General features: G+C 39.3%; 1 protein-coding gene across 18 annotated transcripts in view; it reads left to right on the plus strand.

Moving 5' to 3' along the window:
* The window catches only part of LOC137318255 (cAMP-regulated phosphoprotein 21-like), a 455,290-nt gene that overhangs the window by 343,392 nt on the left and 89,250 nt on the right, over positions 1 to 22,648 (plus strand). For all 18 annotated transcript variants that reach the window (XM_067981189.1, XM_067981224.1, XM_067981218.1 and 15 more), the window contains 3 exons: positions 10,170 to 10,320; positions 19,368 to 19,446; positions 21,338 to 21,397. In XM_067981189.1, the coding sequence (XP_067837290.1) occupies positions 10,170 to 10,320; positions 19,368 to 19,446; positions 21,338 to 21,397 (290 nt within the window). The remainder of the gene's footprint in view (positions 1 to 10,169; positions 10,321 to 19,367; positions 19,447 to 21,337; positions 21,398 to 22,648) is intronic.

The following is a 22,648-nucleotide window of genomic DNA, read 5'->3' on the forward strand; positions in this document are numbered from 1 at the left end:
TTTGTACGTTACAGAATAAGAATTTGACTTTTTATGAACAGGAAAAGCCAAATATATCCAACAAGTCCACATCTTGCACCAACTATCTATTTTCTTACTATATTGCCCAATTGATTCTCTGCAAATGCAGCCAATTGCCTCTTGAACACTTAAATTGCCGCCCCCTCCCCTCCCCCCCCCCCCCCCCCCCCCCGTGTAAGTCACTGCATTACCCTTTTTCGTTAAAACGTTGCATCTGATTTTTCTTATTATTTTTAACTTCCTAATTTTTAACTTCTGTCCCGAGTCAAATGCCAGTTCTTCAGGTTAACATTCTCCATGACTGCATTTACCCTATGGGATAATCTTCGCTAGGCACAGAAGAATAATACGCCTCTTCACTGCTTATGGTTTTAACCAAATCTTCCTGTGTGGTTATTGTCGAGCTTTAGCTTTCGAAAGCAGTCTCAAAAAGCATATCCTAGCATCTTTGTCCATGGCCATCACATCTTCCTTGCATACAAGTGCTTCCCAATTGGGAAAGATTTTGGGACAATGTGGTAAAAATGGCGGTCTCTTCTGAGCCATAGTGCCAACAAGTACCTTTTGGTTAGTTGCACAGTTTAACCAGTGTGTGCACTGTATAATAGAATCTGTGGAGTATCTTCAGTTGAATTGACCTTATCTCTGTATGCTTAGGGGCTAAATATACATTTAACCAAATTGTACATCAAATTACTTCCACTCTGAAATCCTTCTGCCAGATCTTGTACTGTCTCCTACCTTGCTGAATATCTTGCAAGTTTTGGCAACAAAGTGAAGTTTATGGTTTCTCTCTAGACAAAGTTTATGGTTAAGGAATTTCAAATAGCTTCTGGAAAAGAAGGCTCTGTCTCACCAACTTGGTTGAATTTTATGAGGAAGTTATAAAGTTGGTGAACGTTGGAAACCCATTCGACATTGTGTATCATGACATTTAAAAACCTTTGACATAGTGCTGCTCAAAAGACTGCTAAGCAAAGTTGAACCTTGTCAGTTTGGTGGGCAGATATTGGGCTGGAGCTGGCTGCATTTTTGAACAGAAGATAGTTATTAATTCTAGCGGTTCTGCAGGGGCTGGTCACTAATGGAGTCCTGCAAGGATCAGTGTTAGGGCTCTTGCTCTTCACCATCTTTATCAACGATCTGGATGAAGACATTGAGAGAACTATGCATGTTCAAGAATGACATGAAAATATGTGCAGATTAAGGACTTGAGGTTATAAAAATAGATTGAAGGCAGATCTAGATGCGGTGGGGGAATGGATCTATATCTGGCAGATGTCTTTTAATCTCGATAAATGTAGGTGATGCACTTGGGAAAGGGCAACCCCAAGCAAGTAGACACTATGCATGGTTGCATGCTCCAGGCTGCTGAGTGGGAGAAGGACCTGGGGGTTATAGTGCATGAGTCATTGAAGGTTCATGACCATGAGGTTATTGTGAAAGTGAGTAGGGTATTAGGATGTATTGCCAGGACAATTAAATATAAAACGAGAAACACTATCCATTCTCTATATAAGGCCTCGGTCATGCTACATCTAGAATATTGTGCCCAGCTTTGGTACCCTCAGATGGTGGGGAACATAGAAGCCCTGGAAAAGCTTCAGAGGAGGGCCACTAGATTGATAGCTAGCATAAGGGCCCTTGGTTATCAGGATTGGCAGAGAACTGGCTCTTTTTACTTTGCAGAGATTTGAGTGAGAGCTTTAAAATAATGAAAGGATTAGACTCAGTCCAAGTGGATAGGCTAAGAAAGTTAGATAGGTTAGGAAGGACCAGGGGACATAAGTATGTTATGAAAGCAAAGAACTGGGTTAGATGCTATGAGGCACTTATTTTTGCAGAATTGTCAACCTCTGGAATAAGTTGATTGCAGATTCGCTGCAAGTATTGAAAAGGGAGCTGGATGAGTTCCTGAGACTGGCGAACATTTCTACATATAGAAGGTAGGTAGGTAGGTAATTGGGGGTTGTGTCACCCAGTCACTGGTCTCCTGGAGCTTGTTTGATTGCTTTTAGGGGTTGGAGAGAAATTTTTGCAGAGTTTTTCCTAAATTGGCCTACGGTATTTTCTCTCTTTTGCCTCTCCCAAGAGGTTGCATGGGGGTGATAATGTGCAGAGGTTGCACCGGGGTGAGATGGGTTGGTCTTTAATTGTCCTTTTTCTAAGTTTGTAAGATTCTTGTGCTTTCCGCTATTGTGTGTGTGTGTGTCTGTGTGTGTTTAACATGATTTTCTCTGACAAATTGCCTCAATTCTATTTGTTTTTGTTTGTGCTCTGATAGTTCTCCAACATGAAAAAAAAGTACAAATTTCTCAACTGCTTCTTTTGCTGCATTGCAAGCAAGAAGCTAGCAAACGGAGCCCAGTAATTTGCAGCTCTCTTTCTCCTAGTTCCACATCCTCCACGGCCTCAGCTGTCTTCAGAATTCTGAGATCCTGAAGGGTGAATCAGTAGGAAGAGAAGGGAAATCTTTATTTCATAGAAGAGTCATCCCAAATACAGCACCATTTATTGATTGGAGGGACCACAGGGAATACATTCCTGACCCCCTCAGAAATTAACTGGTTTTGTCAGTGCTAAGGTTGGGAGAGGGGGGGGGGGTGTTGAAGGGTTAGTCAATACCAGCAAAATAATGGTGTTAATCAAAAAAGATGGGTCCGCAGCAGAGGCCTGCAAGAACTCCAACTGGTCTGGGAGCTGTATCATTAAGTACCATGGTTTAATGTTTCTCTTTATAGCAGAATTCATAAATAGTTAGACAAATGGGCAAATGAACAATACCTTGACAGATCAGATTTGAAGATGCCTTAAAGGATATGTTTCTTTTTAATATTAGATGAAACTTGAATCTCAGCAGTCTTTCACCTGGATTTTATGTAATTTCAAGAAATGTTACCTTTGTTCTATCAGCCTCCATTGTGTGCTGCTCACTGATTAGTGCTAGTGTAGGTATATCAAACTTACTATGTGCCTAGACTAGCTCAGAGAAAGTACTTACATTTATAAAGTACCTTTCATGACCTCGGGTGGTCCCAAATCACTTCACCGGCTATGAATTACTTTTGAAGGGTAGTCACAGCTGCTTTGTAGGCAACTGCGACAGCCAACTTGCACACAATATGGTCCCACAAACAGCAATGACATAAATGACCAGTTAATCAGATTTTGGAGGTTTTGGTTGAGGGACAGATGTTGACTAGGACACCAGGAGAACTACCCTCCTTTTTGAATAGTGTCATGGGATATTTTACATTCACTTGCGCGTGCAGACAAGGCCTTGGTTTATCGTCTTATCTGACAAAAGACAGCTCCGTTATGCAGCACTCAGTACTACACTAAAGTGTCAGCCTAGATTATACACACCAGTCCTGGAGTGGGGCTTGAACTCATGACTTTGACTCTGAGACGAGATTGCTACCACCGAGCCAAGCTGTCATATTTAAGATAAATGCTAAGATCTCAGAATCAAAAATAACGAGCAATATCGAAAATCAAGATGAATAGTGTTAAGATTCAAATGTGGCCTGATGGGTTACCATGGTCCTTTTCTGCTTACCAATCACTTGGCAAAACATAACTAACTCACTCTACACAATACACCCTGATGTCATCCTCCATTAAGAACTTGTCAGGTCCCTTCTTAAAGGATTGAATCATACAGACAGACTTGTATTAATATAATGGAGTAGCCTAAGAAAACTAACCCAAGCAACAGATAGATCAATTTGTTAATGATTCAGAAATCTCTCAACTATCATGTCAGCAGCCTTTAATGATTGAAGACTTGGATTTCCAGCACTACATTATTCCTGTCCGCAACATAATTTTTTTTGTACCTAATTTTCTCCACTTTATCTCTTTTCCCCCCTCCCCCGCCACCCTTTGAAGGAGTTGATTCCTACTTGGGGTATGCTTCCACGGGCACCAGCTCCCCTTCTATACCATGCTGAATTAGCCATTCTTCGTGTATGCACCTAGACTGTGAGTATCAACTGGCTATTCATCCATTGGAGTGTCACAACAGAGTCCCACTCCTGTCCTCACCTGACATTCTCACACAGGCACACTTTCCTGCAGGGGTTGCTGGATAGTGATCAGGACTGAGTACTTTAGTTGATTTCTCCTTTTTAGCCAGAGGGGCTGAGCCAATCATAGCACCCCAAATGCTGCCTCTGGGTGAGATCAGCTACTGAAAGCAGACTGAGAATCAAACCCGGGGCCTATATGGCGCAGTTACACACTACCGTTACCAACTGAACCATTGTGACAGTAAAGGATATAATCATTATTCTCATTAAAGATGAGTTTTCTAAGTAGTGCTTTGTGTTGGTCTCTTGGTGAGAGTAAAAGGTAATAGTAATATAGTAACCCTGCACATTATATCCAGTGTAAAGCATGTATATCCGAAGCACAGCATATTGGCTGGCACGAAGTGCTTAAAAAATGAAGAAAGCAAAGTACAAATCATATCGTGGGAAAGATTGGTGTGCTGTCGCAGTGCGAGCTATGGAGAGGCCACTTGGTGAATGTGTTGCTATTTCTCCCTTGCTCTACTTTGATCTGTATGTGGAAAACACAAAGATGTTTTATAAATACATTAAGAGCAAGAGGATAACTGAGGAAAGAGTAGGGCCTATTAGAGACCAAAAAGGTAAACTGTGTGTGGAGGCGGAAGATGTGGGTATGGTTCTTAATGAATACTTTGCACCTGTCTTCACAAAGGAGAGGGATGATGCAGGGATTCAAGTTAAGGAGGAGGAGTGTGAACTATTGGATGGGATAAACTTGTGAGGAGGAAAGCTGTAGACTGCAGGAAGATGTCAATGGACTGGTCAGGTGGGCAGAAAAGTGGCAAATGGAGTTCAATCTGGAGAAGTGTGAGGTAAATGCATTTGGGGAGAGCAAACAAGGCAAGGGAATACAAAATAAATGAGAGGATACTGAGAGGTGCAGAGGAAGTGAGGGACCTTGGCGTGCATGTCTTTAGATCCCTGAAGGTACTAGGACAGATAGATAAGGTGGTTAAGAAGGCATATGGAATACTTTATTAGCTGAGTCATTACAGGAAGGATGTAATTGCACTAGAGAGGATACAGAGGAGATTTATGAGGATGTTGCCAGGACTAGAGAATTTTAGCTATGATGATAGATTGGATAGGCTGGGGTTGTTTTCCTTGGAACAGAGGAGGCTGAGGGGTAATTTGATTGAGGTGTATAAAATTATGAGGGGCCTAGATAGAGTGGATAGGAAGGACCGATTTCCCTTAGCGGAGGGGTCAATAACCAGAGAGCATAGATTTAAAGTGATTGGTAGAAGGATTAGAGGGGAAATGAGGAAAAGAATTTTCAACCAGAGGGTGGTGGGGGTCCGGAACTCACTGCCTGAGAGGGTGGTGGAGGCAGAAACTCTCAACTCATTTTTAAAAAATACCTGGATGTGCACCTGAAGAGCCGTGAGCTGCAGGGCAACGGACCAAATGCAGGAAAGTGGGATTCAGCTGGGTGGCTCGTTTCTCAGTCGGCGCAGACACAGTGGGCCGAATGGCCTCCTTCTGTGTCGTGAATTTTCTATGATTCTACATTTAGAGTTTCCATAAAAGCCAGGGCCATGCAATTTTTCAAACGGAGCTGTTGATCAGCTATTTTATACTACTCACCTGCTCGCTCTCTTTTTTTCTCTTCCAACGTGTGTTTATTCATTATCATTTGGTTTGTGGCCCCTGTGTTATTTTTCCAAAAAGTGTATTCTGCACCAAATAACTTGAGTCTGCAGGACAAAAACAGGCAATTCAGCCCAACAGGTCTACACCGGCATTTATGCTCCACACGAGTTAATTCACTTGTCAGGTGTCAGACAACCTAGTTTATGTTTTCTGCACTTTTGAGGTGCATATCCCTAGGAGTCAGGGATGAACTTCCACCCATTGCAGAGATACATCCATATCACGTTTCAAGCTTTTTTTTTGCCCATCTTTCCACAAAAAGGATTTAAATAAAGAGTTATTTAAATATTGGGCTTCTAAAGCAAAGTGAATTCACACAAGTTTAAAAAATACGTAGAGATAATAGATGGTTAAAATGTTAATAATCTAAGCTTTGATGTTGTTTCCCCATAGACTATAAATAATAAGCAATTGTTAGTCTGTCTCGGTAATTGATAAACACTTAACACCCATTGTGTTGGAAAGTTTCTGGTCCTTTCTGGTTGTAAACAGGAAATAATAAAAAAGGAGACAGGCAAGTAAGTAAGGTCTTCCATCAGAAAACTGAGGGCAAGCTTTGACCAGGTTCACAAGTAGCATGTAGGAGAGTAGTTGGGAGATATTTTGTTTAAGTCAAGTAAGCCACCCCACTGATGTAGGGAAGCGTAGCAAATTCATTATTTTGCATTATTATGTGAAGACAAGTTGTACTGCTTCAAATAAGTAAATCCAATCATAACTCTTATTCTGTAAGTTTGCATGCTGTGAAATAAAACATCTAATGGTTTGTATCTGGCCTCATCTTGCCAAGTGTTTTCTCAATCTGCCTTCAAAGAGATTGAAGAGGCACACGTGCGAAAGACAGAAATACATAGTTCAGATCACAAAGGGCTACTATCCTGGGTTATGCTATTGTAGTCAGATATTGGAGAGTATAGGTATAACCCTAAACGTCAGATGCTCAGACCACTTACAAGAGTGACTAGCATTGTTGTACATGAGCGAATAACTAAGCAAAGGCCTTAAAATTGTAACAAGAATTAGCGGTGAGTAGTGCATCTGTCAATCTGCCATGTTCTCATCTGATATATAGTTTGAAATCATCCAGTTCACTTTTGCCGTCTACATTGTTCCCAGTAAATTCAATGAAATAACCATACAAGTTCACGGGTCTGTTTCTTTACAAAAGAAGCCATATGATATTTTTAAAAGATGTCCTTTGGTGTGATTATTTTTTTCCCATTGACCAACTAAATATGGGCACTGCTAGGAAGTGTCTAGTTTCTTTGCAGCAATCAACGACATATATGTCTAACCTTCATAGACATTGCTTGTTTTCTAGGCAAGTGTCTTTAGTCTGAGCATGACAGCCTTGGACCTCCATATTGCATGGATGTCTGTATGCAATGAACAAGTTACATTAAGTTCAGATGAAATGAATTTAGTGGTGACAACTAGTAATACACACATCAGATCACCCCAACAGGTTTCAAATCTGGGAGCAACTGCACTGATGTGTGTGCACATGCAAGTATCTTAACTGTTACCAATCAATGCCATCTTCGATGAAAATATTGATGAATAATTGTTATATCATTTTAATACAGTATTAGAAATGAACTTAAGGTTTTGAAAATTCTTTTTCTTTGGAAACCTTTAGAAACTTTGGGGGTAATTATAACGTGCGATAGTGTAAAACGGGCGATATTGGATCAGCCGCCTGTTATACATCTCTCCTGATTTTTGTTTTCATTGAAGTCAATGGAAAGGAAAATAGCGAGAGGTACATAACGAGCAGCCAATCCGATGTCGGCCATTTTACACTATTGCCCAAAGTTCAAATTACCCTCTTTGCTTCATTATGTAAAAGCCTCCGTTGATTTAAACATTGTGCTGAATGCTGCCCTGAAAATATTTGGCAATGGGACAGTACTCATGAATCCTGAAAAAACAAAAATGTAACCCCGCCCAGCCCTCAGCCCCCAAAATGTAAAGTTCAGGTTTTCTACTAACATCCTCAATGAGTTTTGTAACGCTAAGCACTAATCTAGCTTTGGGTCTTTTGGTATATAATACAACCAGCTTGTCATTTTAAGTTCATTATTATAAATAAAATGTCTGGTGTAGTGTTATTATTTCCTTTAATTTTGTTTAGCATTACGATACTCATCAGGGATGTACATAAAAATTATACTTGTATTTGGGGCATTGTAAGAGCTTGCCTTGTTTAATCTTAAACTTCTACAAGAGGAAAGAATTGGGCCTATCTACACTGCACAACATTTCCTAGCATCTGACTCAAAAGGATGTTGAAAGCTGTAAGGTGGAGGAGGGAGGGTGCTTGTCACTTCACACTGCCTTAAGGAAAATGTCAGTGTAAGTGTTGCATTGAAAGTCTAGTGTATTAAGAGTATTAGGGCATTGCATGTTTAAAAGGGTTATAAATGTTCACAGACAATGAAACTTGTTTATATTCCTGAACTTGAAACTATTATGAACATATTTTTCAAAAGTGATGTGGGTTGGTTTAAATGCTGTACACCCTGTGCCTGTTGAGACTGCAATGTATTATTAGCTTAATGGAATTTTGCAAAATGAGCTTGTATTGTACAAATATTTTCTGTTATACCTCAAACGTGTCCTCTTGCTGTGCAGCCAAGGGGTTGTAATTCTCTGCAAGTTCAACTCACTTTCATACTGTACTATTTTATCAAACATGCTGCAAAGCTGTAAGGGAGGAGGCTCCGTAACACAAGGAAGGATTGCTTATGATGACGCTGCTTTTCTCTGCAAGATTTTCTTCACCTCAGTCCTCAAAAGGAGGAAATAGTAACATTGAAACAATTGCAGGCTGAGGCATTAAACCAGTTCAGAAGCATTCCAGCTATATGGAGAGGACTTTGGATAACTAAGAGGAGTACTGAACAAAAAGACAACAATGCATCCTATAATTCATATGCTTTTCCTAGTGGAATTCTGGTACTAAATATTCTGTTTCAGCATCAACAGAGCTTTAACTATTCTGTAACGCACGCGCTTTCCAGATGTCTGCATCACGTCAAATGTAAGCATTTGAGGACATATGCTTCACTTACTTAAGACTGCCATGGGCTGAACGTTGTTTCTGAAATCTTTATGGACCAAGGATTCTGCCACAAGAAGCCAAGCAATCTTAATTCAGAAACCTCTTTTGGGGACAGGAGAAGCATAAGGAGGGAAGAAATGCTGCTTTATAGTTCTATTATTTTTAAAAAGCTGGCTACGTTGGCCTGGTGGCGTACGTATTTGTTCACTGTTGAAGGACTGAACGATTTAGATTAAAATCCTAGCAGTGTTGGCCTTTATACCTGGGCAAATTGAAAGTCTTGATACCGAGACCAGTGGCCTAGCCAAGTTTAGGTGGAAGTGAGGTGCTTGGTTAAAGGAAGAGGAGAGGAGGACCTATCAGTACATCACAATATCTCCTAGCAGCAGAGCCAGGAGTGACTCTGAAGTAATCCAAACCACCCAACCCTCCTGGGGGGAGAAAGGGGCAAAAACAATGGGGAAACATTTTTTTTTCGAAGCTGAAGAGCGAGACCAATATCATCATGTGTATAGCATTATATTGGTCAATTGCAGCCTGCTTACAACCAGCTTTTAACCACAGGACATGTTTTGTTGAACTGTAGAGCTAACATTTTAGACCATGCGAAATCCAATGTCCAATCTCCATATTATATGGTTAACGCTTGTTACAATGAGGATTGTGGTGAAATTTTCCATTCAGGTCTCCATTATATCAATATTAAATTCTCAATTGTTTGGATTATTGTACGTCCAAAGTATATTGATGGAATTTTGCGCTTGCTTAGTTTATGCTACCAATGTTTTGAGATAAAATGTACTTTGTTATTCCAAAGACCAAATCTTTCAGCAGATTCTGCTAACTGTTATTGTGGACTTTTGTACAATTTTTGTCATTTTTGCCTTGGATATTCATTAATAATGTGGAATAATTTCCTTATACTGGCCGTCAGTCCCAGTTTATATAAAAACTGAGGGAGTATACTGTTGCCTGCCGTTCATTCCCATTGCTGTTGGTGAGATTTGAGTGTTATTTGTAAAAGACAGATATTGCAAATTGCAAGTTATCATGGTCATACACTTGTTTCTGTGAAGGACAATCTTGTGTGTTATAAAATTTATTTTAAATTGAGGAAATTTGTCATACTTGTTCTCAGCTGAGGAAGGCATTTAATACTGTTAATTTCAAACTGTGCTTAAATTATCATGGTTTGTTTTGTAGCACCACCATTGTGGCACTCTTTAGAAGGCAATTTTCAGCAACCAATATAAAATGGACGATCTATAGATTAACAGTTAATTGTAAATGATAACGACATAGCCAGTAATTTTACAGATGAAAGGAAATATTATTTCTTAGTAATTTTTGTGTTGCAGGATTCAATTCAGCTGCAGCTCACCAGCTCTCCAAGCTTTCAAGATGATGATAAAACTAATAAAGAGGAATTGGAGAAAGAAAAGGACAAGGATAAAAACAGAGAGAAAGACAAAACTAGTGAAAAACCTAAAATAAGAATGTTGTCAAAAGGTATGCATTTGCAATCAACCCCCTTTCATTACTCAAAGAAAAGCAATAGGTGCAGCAGTTCTTCCTACTTGGCAATCTGTATGGTGAGCAAAATAACTTTAGATGGTTGTATTCAAAGGGTGGTTTAGGTTGACGTTATGTGATAGCCTATGAAAGCTATTTTTAAGGAGATGTGTGTTGATGCACTTTATTTGACTTTAATTCATATAAAGGCTGCATTATCCAAAAATGTTGAATTAAAAAATATGCATGATTATGGGGAAAATGCATTTGTTTGTAGTCCTTAGCAATAGCTCCTGGGAACATGTAATGAGCATTACAGTTAGCTACACAAAGCAATTCACATTTTAATAGAAAATCAATGATTTACTGTACAAGAAACTATACATAGATTGCCATGTTTTACTGGAGCAATGTATTCCATTAATTTATACCAGTATATTGGTAATGTTCACAACCTCAAAATGCGATGCATTTCAACATTTTCACATTTCAAACCATTATATTTACATGAATTAGGAAAGTAAAAGGAAGCACTTTGATGTATTAATTTTTCCATAAATGCATTCTGAGGCATTGAAAGCTTTAATATGAGAGTGAATGACAATTTCTTCATCAAACTGGAATTCAAATAATAAACATGAAAACAAATTATAATCTCACTTCTATTTTGCTACACTTACGCACTTTACACTTAACTGGACAATGGCCATAGAACAACGTAGGTAGGCATGTTATCATCCTTCAATAGTAGACAGCTGCAAAGCAGCAAGTCTAACACTTGTACATTATGATATCCAGTGACAATGTCTAAATCACATCTCTCCTTTTTAAAAAAAGTTGCTGTAGCATATCACAAAATTGACTTTGAACCCCATAGCTCAATCCCATGGAAAATTGCTTATTATAAGAAAAATAGCAAAGGAAACTTCAAGAAATTAAGTGGAAGAAGTCTATACCAATGAAAGATACAGCAGAGCAAAACAAAACGAGATTGTAATCAGAAACACAATAGGCCCTACTTCAATTTTTTGCTTTAACAAAGCAACTAGAGAAAATTAACCCTCTTAATATGTAGACACATCAAAATAGCACATCAAGGCTGTGAAAGGATTAGAAAATGAATAGGCATAACTGATTATGGCCTCTGGAATCGGAAGTACAATATCAAAATTTGCAGATGACACCAAATTGGGGGGTACAGTTAATACTGAGGAGGACTGCAACAAATACAGGAAGATGTTAACAAACTTGCAGAATGAGCGTGTAAATGGCAAATAAATTTCAATATAGATAAGTGTGAGGTAGTACATTTTGGTAAGAGGAATAAAGAGACCACCTACTCCTTGGAAAATAAGAGTCTAAATGGGGTAGAGGCGCAAAGGTATCTAGGGGTACAGATACACAAATCATTAAGAGTAGCAACACAGGCTAACAAAGCCATATAAAGTGCAAATAAAGCACTGGGGTTCATTTCCAGTGGAATAGAATGCAAAATCCGAGAAGCTATGTTAAACTTATATAGAACCATGGTTAGGCCACACTTAGAGTCTGTGCACAGTTCTGGTCTCCATATTAATAAAATGATTTAGAAGCACTGGAGAAAGTGCAAAAAAGATTTACAAGAATGATACTAGAACTGAGAGGATACAGCTATCAGAAAAGACTGAACAGGCTGGGGCTCTTTTCTCTAGAAAAGAGAAGATTGAGACATTACCTGATAGAGTTCTTTAAACTTATGAAAGGGTTGGATAAGGTAGATGTAGAGAGATGTTTCCACTTGTTGGGTAGTCCAAAACTAGAGGCCATAAATATAAGATAGTCACTAATAAATCCAATAAGGAATTCAGGAGCAACTTCTTTACTCAAAGGATGGTGAGAATGTGGAACTTGCTACCACATGGAGTGGTTGAGGCGAATAACATAGATGCATTTAAGGGGAAACTAGATAAATACATGAGGGAGAAAGGAATAGAAGGATATGTGGATAGAGTGAGATGAAGTAAGTAGATTGTGAGAAGGTTCGTGTGGAGCATAAACAACGGCATTGACTGAAACGTTGGGCCGAATGGTCTGTTTCTGTGCTGTAAATTCTATGTAATTTGATTACTTGGGACTTCAATCGTTACAAAGGATTGAGATGAATCAAGAATTGAACAGTCTGTAGAGAAAAGTAAAGTGTGTTTGATGTAGTCTACAGGGATTTTAGCCAGGGTTTTGACTAGGTCCCACATGGCAGACTGGTCAAAAAAGTCAAAGCTCATGGGATCCAAGGGAAATTGGGAAATTGAATCCAAAATTAGCTCAGTTGCAGGAAACAAAGGGTAATGGTCGACAAGTGTTTTTGCGACTAGTGGGCTGTTTCCAGTAGGGTTCGGCAGTGCTCAGTACTAGGTCCCTTGCTTTTTTTGGTATATATTAATGATTTAGACTCAAATGTAGGGGGCATGATTCAGAAGTTTGCAGATAATACAAAAATTGGCTGTATGGTTGATAGTGAGGAGGAAAGCTGTAGACTGCAGGAAGATATCAATGGACTGGTCAGGTGGGCAGAAAAGTGGCAAATGGAATTCAAACCGGAGAAGTGTGAGGTAATACATTTGGGAAGGGCAAATAAGGCAAGGGAATACACAATAAATGGGAGGATACTGAGAGGTGTAGAGGAAGTGGGGGACTTCGAAGTGCATGTCCACAGATCCCTGAAGGTAACAGGACAGGCAGACAAGGTGGTTGAGAAGGCATACGGGATACTTTCTTTTATTAGCCGAGGCATAGAATATAAGAGCAGGGAGGTTATTCTAGAACGGTATAAAACACTAGTTAGGCCACAGCTTGAGTACTGCGTACAGTTCTGGTCACCACATTACAGGAAAGATGTGATTGCACTAGAGAGGGTACAGAGGAGATTTATGAGCATGTTGCCAGGACTGGAGAATTTTAGCTATGTGGAAAGATTGGATAGGCTGGGATTGCTTTCTTTGGAACAGAGGAGGCTGAGGGGAGATTTAATTGAGGTATATAAAATTATGAGGGGCCAAGATAGATTGAACAAGAAGGACCTATTTCCCTTAGCAGAGAGGTCAATAACCTGGGGACATAGATTTAAAGTAATTTGTAGAAGGATTAGAGGGGAGCTGAGGAAATTTTTTTTTTACCCAGAGGATAGTAGGGGTCTGGAACTCACTACCTGAAAGAGTGGTAGAGGCAGAAACCCTCAACTCATTTAAAAAGTACTTGGAAATGCACTTGAAGTGCCGTGACCTACAAGGCTACGGACCAAGTGCTGGAAAGTGCAATTAGGCTGGCTAGCTCTATTTCGACTGGCACAGACACGATGGGCCGAATGGCCTCCTTCTGTGCCGCGAATTTTCTATGTTTCTAAAGCACTTACTTGACTGATCTGGGGTCAGATGTAAGAAATCTCCCATGGAAGTTATTAAAAGTTACTGTGCTTACTTTAAGATCAAGTAAGTTTGTTAGGTCTCAATTTAAGTTCTGTAAGTCGACATTTTGACAGTACACAACATGGTGAAACCATTAATAAATGGGATAAAATGATGGGATTTATAATCAGAACAGCACAGTACAAATCTGCAGAGGGTATGCAACAGCTTTACAATGCACTTGAGGGTACGGTAGCGTAGTGGTTATGTTACTGGGCTAGTAATCCAGAGGCTTGGACTAAAATCCAGAGTCACGAGTTCAAATCCCGCCACGGCGGCTGGCGAATTTAAATTCAATTAATTAAATTAAAAAATCTGGAATTAAAATACTAGTATCAGTAATGATAGCCATGAAACTACCGGATTGTCGTAAAAACCCATCTGGTTCACTAATGTCCTTTAGGGAAGGAAACCTGCCGTCCTTACCCGGTCTGGCCTATATGTGACTCCAGACCCACAGCAATGTGGTTGATTCTTAATTGCCCTCTGAAATGGCCTAGCAAGCCACTCAGTTGTAAAAATCTCGCTAGGGATGGGCAATAAATGCCGGCCTTGCCAGCGACGCCCACATCCCGTGAACGAATAAAAAAAAACACGGAGCGCTGTGTTAAGTTCTGCTCACCACAGCACACCACTCCACAGAAAAAGATATACATGCATCGGAAAGAGTATAGAAACAGCAGTAAGGCTGATCCCAAGTGCAATGGGGATGAGCTATGAGGAAGGATTGCAGAAGCTCAAGCTCTGCAGCACAGACAGAAGGTGGTTAAGGGGAGGTAGGGGGCAGTGGACATACCTGATTGAAGGATACAACAACAAAATCTAAATATTGCTTCAAAATAAGCAAGACAGGTAGTACACAGAACACAAATTTAAGTAAAAAAGAAAGAACTTGCATTTATATAACACCTTTCATAACTCAGGATGTCCCAAAGCTGAGTTATGTAATGTAGGAAACACGGCAGTTAATTTTCACATAGCAAGGACTCACAAACAGCAGTGAGATAAATGATCAGATAATCTGTTTTTGTGATGTTGATTGAGAAATAAATATTGGCCAGGACATCGGGAGAATTCCTCTGCTTTTCTTCGAAAATTGTCATGGGATACTTTACATCCACCTGAGGCTTCAATGTCTCATCCAAATGACGGCACTTCCGACAGTGCAGCACTCCCTCAGTACTACATTGAAGTGTCATCTTAGATTATATGCTGAAGTCTGGAGTGGATCTTGAACCCACGACCTTCTGATTCAGAGGCGAGAATGCTACTTCTGAGGCCAGTCTGACACTTTAAAGTAATTGAAAAGTAAACTTAAAACGAGCATCAGGAAGAACTTATTTGCTCAAAGACTAATAAATGGCAAATGGGATAATAGAGTCATAAACATTAGGCATGGTCGAAGTATCGTTGGATCCAAAGATGGAAAAGAGGGATAAACTTTGGGTTCAGTGCTCTTTTCTCCTCAACTTTTCTTGTGTACAATTTCCAGCATACACAGCAGACTTCATTATGTTGGCATAAAAATCTGGAAGGAATTTTTTTCCCGCTATGACTAATTAAAATAATTTTAAACTATAATACATTTTTAAAAAATCAACAGGCCAATACAGTGCTACAGTTGAAATTTGTCATAGCAATTGTGAGCCTATGCACAATGACTAACTTTTTTTTGTGTAAACCCCAAAGTTGCCCTTTTCTATCATCTGAATTAGCCTGTTTGCTTCCTCTACGATGTGCCGTGGATATTATCATCAGTGCAGTTAGCAGTGCCTTCCATTTTCGTTAGATGTAGAGTGTAACTGGACTACCGCTTCGGCTAACAACCTAGCTCTTAAACTTTGATTTCATTGTAATAAAGAATCAAGCATAGTGTTGAAGGTCGGAGCAGAGTTAAACTGTACTATAACATCCTCCTGGTTAATTATATTATGGGATTTTCCTGGTTTAAAATATTCCTTGTTCTCAATCCTTTGTTATGAACAAGTGCCAGAACAGTTCAGAATTGGTGTTGGTAGGTAACAGTGGCAACAGCTGGGATATGCGGAACTGCCATCAGGGAATAAAAACTCTTAATTAAGAGAGGCTAACGGTAAAGTTAATAATTTACATCAGAAACCAAAACTGATTGGATTTACACTCTCAAATATAATTCTGAAACTTCCTCAGAGTACTCCTTTAAATGGACTTTTTAAGGAAAATCTGACTGTACTGAGAAGTGGGCACCCCCAATAATGACTGTTTCAAATGCCATTAACCTTTCTGGTTTCAACTGAAAAATAACGGTATGGTAATAGTAACCAGTGAGAGAGAACCTTACCACTTCTTATCTCTGCTATCCTTAGAGGAAGGTTTATTTCCCTACTTTAAAAAAAATTGTACAATCATGAAATCCTTGTCATTTTTATCCACAAAATCTGAGGGATGGAGACTGGATATAGAACAAATACTCAGAAAAGCTCTCTCTCCTCCCTACAATAAAGAACACAAATAAGCTGTCTGAATTTTGAAAGTCAGACTTAACCAAGTTCTCAGTATGCTGCTACCACAATTATGCTATTAATAATCGAAACAGCCACTTTTTAATACCACTACAGCAAAATATTACATTTAAACATACATTTAAAAAGTTTTTATTTATGCAATACCTTTTATATAGTAAACTCACAATGCATTTACAGTGGAGAAACAGACACTGAACATTAATAGGAGAGTGTGGGGAGGTGAATGAAAGCACAGTCAAAGGGATAGTTTTTGTGGAAGCTTTTGAAGACGAAAAGAGAGTTGACAAAGCAGTGGGGTTTAGGGAGGGAGTTCCAGAGGATAGCAAGGCAGTTGAAGGCTGTGCTACCAAGGGTGGAGCAAAGGGAAGGATGCACAGGATTATAGAATATGAAAGAAAGGCACATGTTGGCTGTAGGGCCGGGAAGTGTGAGTGCTCTGTATGAACCTTTTCATGTGATGCTGCTTTCGTTTGCACAGAACCAGTGCATTAAGCTCTTGCTTATTTATTAGCTTTCCTCTCCATAAATTGCCACTCCATTACTTTAACAGCAGATTCTCAGCAGCAGCTTGACAAAGTACACTTGCTGGATATTTATAGTGCTCTGTGAAATTTATTGTAGATCACCTAAAGATAAACAATAATCAGTATTTTTGATAAATCTTTTGAGCATATTGCCTGCTTTTTTTTGTAATGCTTGCGAACATAAATAATGTGGCTGAGTATAATATGTTGAGTGCTAGTAGTATTAAAATATTGTGTTTTGCTACGGTTTGGTGTCCGTCTCTTCTATACAAAGGGGTAGAATTTATGTATTAATGTACCCACACAGAGCTTCACACAGCATGAGTGCGTATCAGGAATTCGGGCACAAAAGTCAGCATGTTTTTCTGTCCAAACAGATAGAAAATCATGCAGGGTGTGCTCACTTTAGCACCTAAATTGCCGATATCCACTCAGATCACGCAAAGCTCTGTACCACAGTGTCCGAATTCGTAAAATCTCCCCATAGTTTCTTCCCTTTCTGAGAGAGTTGAACAATGAATTGTACTCTCATTTAAAGTGCGCTTATAATCCAAAACATTTCTTCTAATCTCCCTGCTTCTGGTATTTATTTTTGGGGAGGTAAATATATTGTGTAATACATTTATCTGAGTTGTCATAGGATTTACAAATTGCATATTTTAAAAACTTTTTAAAATTGATATTTTTTTCTATAATTTGACAGTCAAAAACCTATGAAATACTTCTAAATGTTCCATCACTTAAAACTTTTTTTTGTGACACTCCCTTGGCATCATCTTCCAATCCCCGTCCTTGGATTTCCCTGGGCCCCACAATATTCTCAGCCAAGGGTACAACCTTTGCTAATGTCATTATGAAATCAGCTGTGAGAAACTGGGTGGGTATGGCCCTGGTGAGCCTTCCTCTGATTAATGTTTTCCGTCTTCTTCCTCACTGTAGAGAAGCACCATATCTCTGCACAGTACCTCTCCAAGCATCAGCCACTTGACGTGTGGAGGATTGGGGGTGCAAAGCCATATCCTGCAATTCCATGGAGCTCCGACATGCTCTACAATGAATGACTCAGTAAAACAGTTTTATAGAGGCTTTTAATATTGTGATTTAAATTTCAAAAACCCTGTGCTTTTTCTGGATTATGGGCGTGCTATTAAGTTGTTTTTTTCTTTGGTAAAGGAGAACCTTGTGTATTTCTTCCCAGTTTAATGAAGTCCATCAAGACAAGTCCTATAATGCGAAGGAACATACAATAGAGCTTAATGACTGTGAATTTGCACAGATGATGACACCTTTTATTAAACCTGAATGTTGCAAATACTTTTGTATGCTGCAGCATTTATGAGCACGGCACCAGTCCAATAGGAGTCAATCTGAACAAAGGACAGGTTAAAGGACATTTTACTTTGTGGTCAGACTTCCACAACACCCCGATCTGGGTTGTCTTATGTTAGTAAACCCACACTCCTAAGATGCAGGAAATATAGTAGCAAAGGAAATTACTTCACAACATGTAGATGTTGGGCCAGAAATTGCTGGAAAAATATCGGCGAGTTCATGGCGCCCGTCTTTATAAAGTTGCGTTTTAAAAAAAAATACAGAAATTTGTGGCGAGGAAGAGATACGCCATGAGTTGTGAATCACCACAAATTACTGGATGATTTGCGCCCCTCCGCGGGTAACCTCGCAAAAACGTGAGCTCGCCATCGACCTCCCCATTGACATTCATTGAGTGTCAAGAAATTGCTGGATTCGCGCCCTAAACACAAATTAATCTCGCCGCAGCCATTTAAGGCTGGTAATTCACATCGTAAGGACCCGGTTAATGATGTAATTATGGTTCTGACATGTCGCTCATCCTTGGAGGCCCAGAAAGGGAACAATGAGACTGGGGTATCACTCCCGCAGGTCATTAATCGTTCCTAGAGGTTTTTAAAAAATGTTCTTACTTTTCCTTTCTGTCTCTTTCCACTCCCTATCTGATTTGACTCGAATTACCCCTATTTCCTTCATTGTCGCTCACTCAGTTTCTTTCTCTAAACTTAAATTTAATTGGTTAAGGAGATAGACCATTGGACTTGACATTCATGAGGTCCCAGATGCCCCGTTGACCTCACCGCGCTATTATCAATTTGCATTTCCAGCAATTTGCGACGCAAAAATATGATTGAAGGATGAGGTAAAAATCCAATTCATGGCGCTCGCCGCGAGATGCGCCGCTCCAGCAATTTCTGGGCCATTGTACCTTGCATGGCATATGCACATAAATGTGCTGCTCCATTTAGTTAATTGCTTATGTTTTAAAGCCTTTGCTTTCCATTAACCTAGCATCCATTCCAATCTGAATCGCTTCAGATGTTTTTGAGTGAATTCAGAACCGATTCCAAACGAATGCAGGCTGCTTTAGAGTTTGCCTGAGTTATGATCCTTCACCTCTGCTTTACCAATTTAGGGATGAGTCATGAAGGTCACTATCTCCAACTCAAAGGTCCACATCAAACCAACATTTAATTCTGCAGATTGGAAACTTAGATTAAATGTATAATGAATGTCTTTGTTGAAAATGTGTTCTTATGTTGCAGATTGCAGTCAAGAGTATACAGACTCCACAGGGATAGATTTGCATGAATTTCTTATTAATACATTAAAGAATAATCCCAGGTAGGTACCTCCCATGTTTAAAGGGATAAATGTACCCACTAAACATATGTTTTTACAGTATTTAAATATATATTCTAAAACTTTGCACCGTCAAATTGTATTACGATTACCAAAATATCTCTTCTATTAAAAGATGAAACAGCAAATTTAACTTGCACTTAGGTATATCATGGAACTGGAATAATGCGCCTGTTGTTTAGTATTGGGAAAATTGAAGCAAAACCCTGTTTAATTTTTAACTGCCAAAAATTGGCAACATTGTTGGTTAGATGCAGCATCTGTTGTTACTGAAATTGCATTCCAACAAAAGAAATTGCCATAAAAATAGAAAATGCTGGAATTACAGAGCGGCCCACCACAAATGTAAGGAGAAAAGAAAGGTTAACATTTTGGGTGTATACCCAACCCTTTGGCAAATAAACTGTCCGAAAACAAGAAGGTAAAAGTTTAAGGGCAAATGGACAACCACAAACAAGGCGGGAAAGGAATAAAAAAAATTATATCCTGGGTATATTATTTGTTGGCGCAGCAACAGATTTGAACAGTATTCAACAGTATAATTAATAGTTTTCACATGACATCATTGCTTCTGTTATTGTGAGTTGCATAATTTTATATGATTGTGACATCAATGATAAAATTTAAATGCTTCTTAGTTACTTAAATATACAAATTACTGTGATCTTCCCATACTGTGCCTCTTTCCCACTCTCTGGAAAGAAATGACTATACAATTAGAAAAGGTCGATTTAAAAGAACCACTATCTTCATCAGTGGCTTTAGTTCTGAAACCTGAGTTTGAATGTAGCCCATGCAAAAGAAGTAAGGTTATTTCCCAATGACAGCTGTTAGTGGATCTCAAAACAATTGAAGTATGATCATTTCAGGCGGCTCTACAATCATCTCTACAGTTAAACTCCAGGGTGTCATTAAATAGTCATATTTCGATTAATGTTTTCTCTCTGACTGCCATTCAAAATATGCCACCTTTTGTGGGCATGTTCCGCTGGTCTTAAGCCGGTTGCTGAGTGCTGTACGTCACTCTAATGGACTGCTTGCATGGCTTTGGGAGAGAAGGGGGAGTATCTGGAAGACCAATCTGACCCTACAAAATGACCTCCTTGTGAGTCGGTCCAGAGCAATTGAAAATTACCCAGGCTAGTCCCCCTTCCTGCCCTAGCTGAAGGATGTGGGGGAAATTGGGAATATAATAGGTTCAAAAAAATTGACTTTTAAAAAGTAAAATATATTTTTAAAAACTTAATATAGCCATGATGGAAAGTACTACTCTCATCTTCAGTTGATAACTCAACTTCTGTAAGGTATTTGCCTGATCATCATTTTGACATCTTTTGTTCTTGGAAAGACAGATTGTCCAAGAAAAGACTAAAACATTAAGTATTGAAGAGCAATTCGTATGACCCAATGAACACGCATAGTTTTGGTTGAATACTGCCTCTTACTGGCACTGGATTTGTTTAAGCAAAATGGAGCAGTTTTAAACAACCTAGTCAGGTATGAAAATTCACATTAAGATAGATTCAATAAAGGTAGCCTGAGGTAGTATAGTACTGATCCCTGTGTGCCACTGAGTGTTATTAGGTGGGTGCTCTCGATTTCCCCATGCACTGAGTTCTCAGTGTAAGCCAGTATGGGAAAAAGCAGCAACAAATGGAAGATGGTGACAATCTGAGATTGTCAAATGTGTAGCAGTCAGTTCAAGAACCTCATTGGCAGAGACCTGAGAGCAAGTGGCCTGCTCATTCTATTGGTTGGGGAATGGTGTGTCGGGGTGTGCAGAACAACTGAGATGAAAGTAGGGGAAAGTATTAATTTATTGTTTATCATTAATGTCTATATTTATATTGACTTAATGTTTATCATTTTGCAGGGACAGAATGATGCTATTAAAAATGGAACAGGAACTAATAGATTTTATCAGTGATAACAAGTAAGTGATTACATTTGAATCTGTTGCGTTGAACAAAAACATTTTAGATTAGGTTTATTTTATTTTAGAAGTTTATTTTATTAACTTCTCATGGAAAGTCATGCCATTTACTGCAGTTTTTAGATAATATTTAAATAGTTGTAGTTTGTAAGTGAATTTTGTGTTTGGGATTATTAACTGGAGGTACATATAGATATTAAATTCCATTAACAGAGTATTGAAGGAGACATGCAGGAAAGGGACGGATAAGTTACCATATTTTTATTTTGATAGAGTACTTTCTGTTCAGAGTACTGATCTGTTTTAGACTGAAAAGGATATATTCATTAAAAACTTAGCTTTATTATATCTCACCAAGTCTGAGTCATAACTTCCATTCTCCAGATTCAAGGTTTTTTTGAAAGTAAGCATCCTTGGGAACTCACAGTGACTCTGAGCACAGATTTACGAACTCACTTTTCCATTTTTAAAAAAAAATTGTGCTCTGTGAACAGATAGTGGAAATAATGGCCTGGAATTTCCTCTGCGATATCATCTCAAGTCACGCAGTATTGTGGCAGAAACAGCAGGAAAATGGGGCAGAGAAGGCCAACTGCCACATCCCTGCCCTGACCTAAATTTTCCTCCTGCCACAGCAGGGAAGGCCGAAGGCAAACTCTTCAACACTTTGTTGCCTGTAAATTGTGACAAGGAGTCAGGGCTGGGCAACGAGGCTGATTCCCCTGCCTTCCACTGCTAATCCTGATAACTCCTGGAACCACCAGGAGAGAGGTGGTTAATGTCGCATTTGGAGGGAGAAGGCCCAGTAGTGGTTACCTCTCTCTTCCCTCAGGTCCCCAAATGCCGACCTTTTAGGCCGGCTTGCATATCACTGTGCCCTCCCCTCTGGTGGGACATAGCATGCCCATGGATGGTGATGATGGACTTTGAGATATTGGCTGATAAAATATGATTCTGTGAGAATGACTATGTCAGCTTGTGACTTGACTAGTCTGTGGAACAGCTCTTTCAGCTTACGCACTAGACCCCAGATGTTAGTGAGAAGGACTTTGCAGAGTTGACATGGCTGATATTGTCTGAGTCTTGACCTGATAAAGTGCTTGGGTCATTGCCAATAGGTCCGCCCGATACTTTTATTATTGTGTCTCATTGCAATTTTTTTACAACTGAGTGACCACTTCATAAGCCACTAAGAGTTAACCAATTAGCGTGGATTCAAGTCTAGGCCAGACCAGATAAGGATGGCAGATT

The sequence above is a fragment of the Heptranchias perlo genome, chromosome 3 (assembly GCF_035084215.1).
Source record: "Heptranchias perlo isolate sHepPer1 chromosome 3, sHepPer1.hap1, whole genome shotgun sequence".
NCBI lineage: Eukaryota > Metazoa > Chordata > Chondrichthyes > Hexanchiformes > Hexanchidae > Heptranchias > Heptranchias perlo.